At 33.5% G+C, this 3,238-nt stretch overlaps 1 protein-coding gene across 4 annotated transcripts; it reads left to right on the plus strand.

Annotated features, from left to right (window-relative positions):
• The first annotated feature begins 328 nt into the window (after positions 1-328).
• LOC110939953 lies at positions 329-2,836 on the plus strand. 4 transcript variants are annotated; one of them, XR_002592659.2, is made up of 5 exons: positions 329-1,052; positions 1,188-1,325; positions 1,784-1,842; positions 1,962-2,092; positions 2,593-2,836. XR_002592659.2 is itself a non-coding variant. In XM_022181514.2 (5 exons), the coding sequence occupies exons 2-5, from the start codon at positions 971-973 to the stop codon at positions 2,660-2,662; spliced, it is 345 nt and encodes a 114-aa protein (XP_022037206.1). In that variant the 5' UTR covers positions 331-842; positions 956-970; the 3' UTR covers positions 2,663-2,836. The 4 variants fall into 4 exon arrangements, 2 of the variants coding, with proteins under 2 accessions (XP_022037206.1, XP_022037209.1); XR_002592658.2 differs by having other exon boundaries at positions 331-1,052; positions 1,258-1,325; XM_022181514.2 differs by lacking the exon at positions 1,188-1,325 and having other exon boundaries at positions 331-842; positions 956-1,052; positions 1,784-1,845.
• Positions 2,837-3,238: the final 402 nt, after the last annotated feature.

A 3,238-nucleotide genomic window follows, 5' to 3' on the forward strand; every position in this document is an offset into this window, starting at 1 on the left:
GGTAGATGATCCAGCTTCATATATATATATGACCTTATATGAAGGTTCTCACTAATAATTCCAAACCGAGTGGATCCTGATAACTCAGTCTTTAAATACTGATCCACCCCTCTGCTAGAAGGGGCCCAACCGCCCCTATTTTTAGTCTTAAAAGTCTAAGTTACTCATTATCTCTAAAAAATATTATCTTAATTATATATATCTATGGTTCCCATTAAGTGTAACCAACTTTGAAATTAATATTGACCATTGGATCTTACTGAGATTAAATCTCAGCCCTTTAAACTCACAAAATTAACTACTAAGAGGGCAGTTCAGGGCAGTTTTTTCCAGTTTTCATGGCTGACGTTTATCTCCACCTTTTCCTACCCATCATCTCCACTCCTACAAAATGGCAGTTTTGGGCAAATTGCAAAAAAATAGGGCCATGATTCCTGAATTCTACCTATTGATTGCAGTTTGCAGCGGTTTTCGTTCTGAATTCCGCTCCACGTTCTGCTTCTACACTCCCTTATATTCCAATCTGCAATCCCCATCTCCTCTTTAACTCCAATCGCCTTGACTTAGATAACCCTAACCATCACCACCTATGATTGTACGACAATCATCGCACAACCACCACCACAACGACATGAATGGATCGACAACCGTCACACCACCACTCCCTCAACAGCCGCATCAGCGTCGAACTTCCGACACTCTATTGTAATCTCATATCTATCTGAGATCATATTAAATCGGAAGGTTCTAATCAGGGATCGTTCTCAGATGTAATCGTGAAGGCTGTAGGCGATACGTATCATCTTCACCGTTTGATTCTCTCTCATAACTCATATTTTTAGGTTTTCGATTTTGATATTTTGAATTCTGTTTTTGTCTACGGATGCATTAGGTTATTGATTGTTGTTTTCATGCTTTTGTTTACTGTGTTTCGTTGGTGAGTGTGTTTGTGCAGAGTTATTTTCCGTTAATGACGAAGATCATTGGTATTATAGTACTAAAATCGAGATTTGTGGAAGTTATTTTGTGGTTTCTCATGGCTGGAATGTCTGGTAATTTCGCATGTCTTGCTAATACCTCTATTTATTGTTCTTGAGAATAATTACTATTTAGATTTGATTCACTCGATGTGGTTTAGTTTTGTTATGAAAGTTTCTGAAACTAGCAATTGAGTGATTTGCTAGCAGGAATTATGGTTTATGTTTGCTTAAAGTAAACGATTGACTTGATTGGAACATTTGTTATGGCTCTGTGAAGAATTTAGCTGATACAAAGCTTTGATTCAGATAGTATGTTGCACCTACAAATGACGATTAAAACTATTTGTAGGTATTCTTTTCATTTTGTTCCTCAAAGTTGGAGGTATTGCATATAAAATTGTTATACCACGATAGCTCTAACTCCATGGTTGTTCTTTGTATGTGGACCTTTTTCATTTATAATACGATACCATGTTTAGGTTTTATCCAGTTTTTAATTTGTATGTAAAACTGAAAAAAGCCCATCATTTTGGTATTGGTGGGAATGGGCAAGTGGGTTTGGTTAACCGAAGACACATTTTTATTCAGTTTCTAAATTTTAATGTATAATTGATGTGCTAAATTATGATTAGAAACACAATTTTTTTTAGAATAGTAATATAAATTCTTGAATAATAACGACTTAGGATGCCATGCATAAAAATTAGACTTGAAGCTAAATTTTTTATTTGATGTGATTGAGTTAAAATACAACATTGATCAATCTATCTGACACACTTTCAATTCCTTTGTGGTGGTTGTAGAAAGGAAATTGTTGATGGCAATGGGAAGGCTGCAAAAGGTGGAAGAAGAGGACAAAAAAGTAGTAATCTTTATAATATTAACTTGTAGTTGTTCGAAATAAGTTCTTATATCTGGTCACAAATGCTCCTTTGGGTGAAACTTTTAGTGGTCAAAGTTTGACATTTTTTTTCTATTCAGGTTCTGCCTTGCTGCTGTTGTGCAAGTAACAGCTGCAAACCCACGACCTACCTGTTGATCATAATGAACCAACATATTGTTTCTGCAAACAAGTTAGCTATGGGGAGATGGTTGCGTGCGACAATCCTGATGTAAGTGTTTTGGAGATTGCAAAATGAATAGGTGTAGTAATGGGTCAGAATGGGTACTTTTGGTTAAAAAAGATACCTTTTTAATAAATAATTCATGTGTTAAATATAATACAAACTTTTGCAGTAATAATCTGAATTTAGAAATACAATAATCTACAATTGTTTTATAATAGTGGGAAGGAAAATAATAATAATAATAATAATAATAATAATAATAATAATAATAATAATAATAATAATAATAATAATAATAATAATAATAAGAATAAGAATCTATGTTTTGGAATACGATGATGTAGGGTTTTTATGAATTAAAAGTGCATTATGGTCATTTTTTGACCCATTTCCCTTTAATTTACTATTTTTTCTTTTTCTCGTCATTTAGCCCGCTAGAAATAAAACATATCAAAATCAACCAACCAATTCATAAGTCAATGGGGCTGGATTTCCATTTTATCAGTTTATCATCTGACACTAATGAGGTGATAATATGTTCACAGTGCAAGATCGAATGGTTCTGTTATGGTGGTGTTGGTCTTAAAGAGCAATCAAAAGAAAATGGTATTGTAGCAATTGCAGCGGGATACAAAAGCTTGGAAAGGGAAAATAAATTAGTCGGCTTTTTTCTGGTATTATAGAAGTAACTGGAGATCAATTAACCTGTATTTTGTGCTTTTTAGGGTTTAAATTGATGTTTTGCACTACATTTTGGTCATTAGTAATAAACTGCCTACTTGACCCTTATTTTGAGCATAGAGTTCCTCATCCTTGCATAAAATTGAAAAATTGTCCTGAATGCGAGTTGTATACACTTGTAGCTTAGAGGAGCTTCTTTTGGTTATACTTATTGGTTTTATTGTTTTAAGGTTGTATTATTGGTTCTTAAATTGTGATGTTTAATAGGAGTAAACCCTAAACAACTCTGATGTGAGTTATTGTAGGTAGCATCTTGCTGAGCTACAATTGTAATAAATTAGTTGTTTTTACTTGAAAAATCAATTCCATAATTCAATTCACGTGGGTTTAGTCTAGCTATTTCAAAAGATGTGCTTTTGGTTTTCTAAACCATGAGTATCCGGAGATGATTGTCATCTTCGTTGGTTAAGCGTTAGTGTATTTTAGGTTGACAAGGAATTTTATTACCTT

The sequence above is a fragment of the Helianthus annuus genome, chromosome 5 (assembly GCF_002127325.2).
Source record: "Helianthus annuus cultivar XRQ/B chromosome 5, HanXRQr2.0-SUNRISE, whole genome shotgun sequence".
NCBI lineage: Eukaryota > Viridiplantae > Streptophyta > Magnoliopsida > Asterales > Asteraceae > Helianthus > Helianthus annuus.

What these genes read in the sequence shown, in the direction of transcription:
- LOC110939953 (XM_022181514.2), top strand. Translation starts at nt 971, where the DNA reads ATGACGAAGATCATTGGTATTATAGTACTAAAATCGAGATTTGTGGAA. An exon ending in TCTCATGGCTGGAATGTCTG is followed by an intron (nt 1,053 to 1,783) that starts GTAATTTCGCAT and finishes TGGTGGTTGTAG; the next exon opens with AAAGGAAATTGTTGATGGCA. An exon ending in TTGCGTGCGACAATCCTGAT is followed by an intron (nt 2,093 to 2,592) that starts GTAAGTGTTTTG and finishes ATATGTTCACAG; the next exon opens with TGCAAGATCGAATGGTTCTG.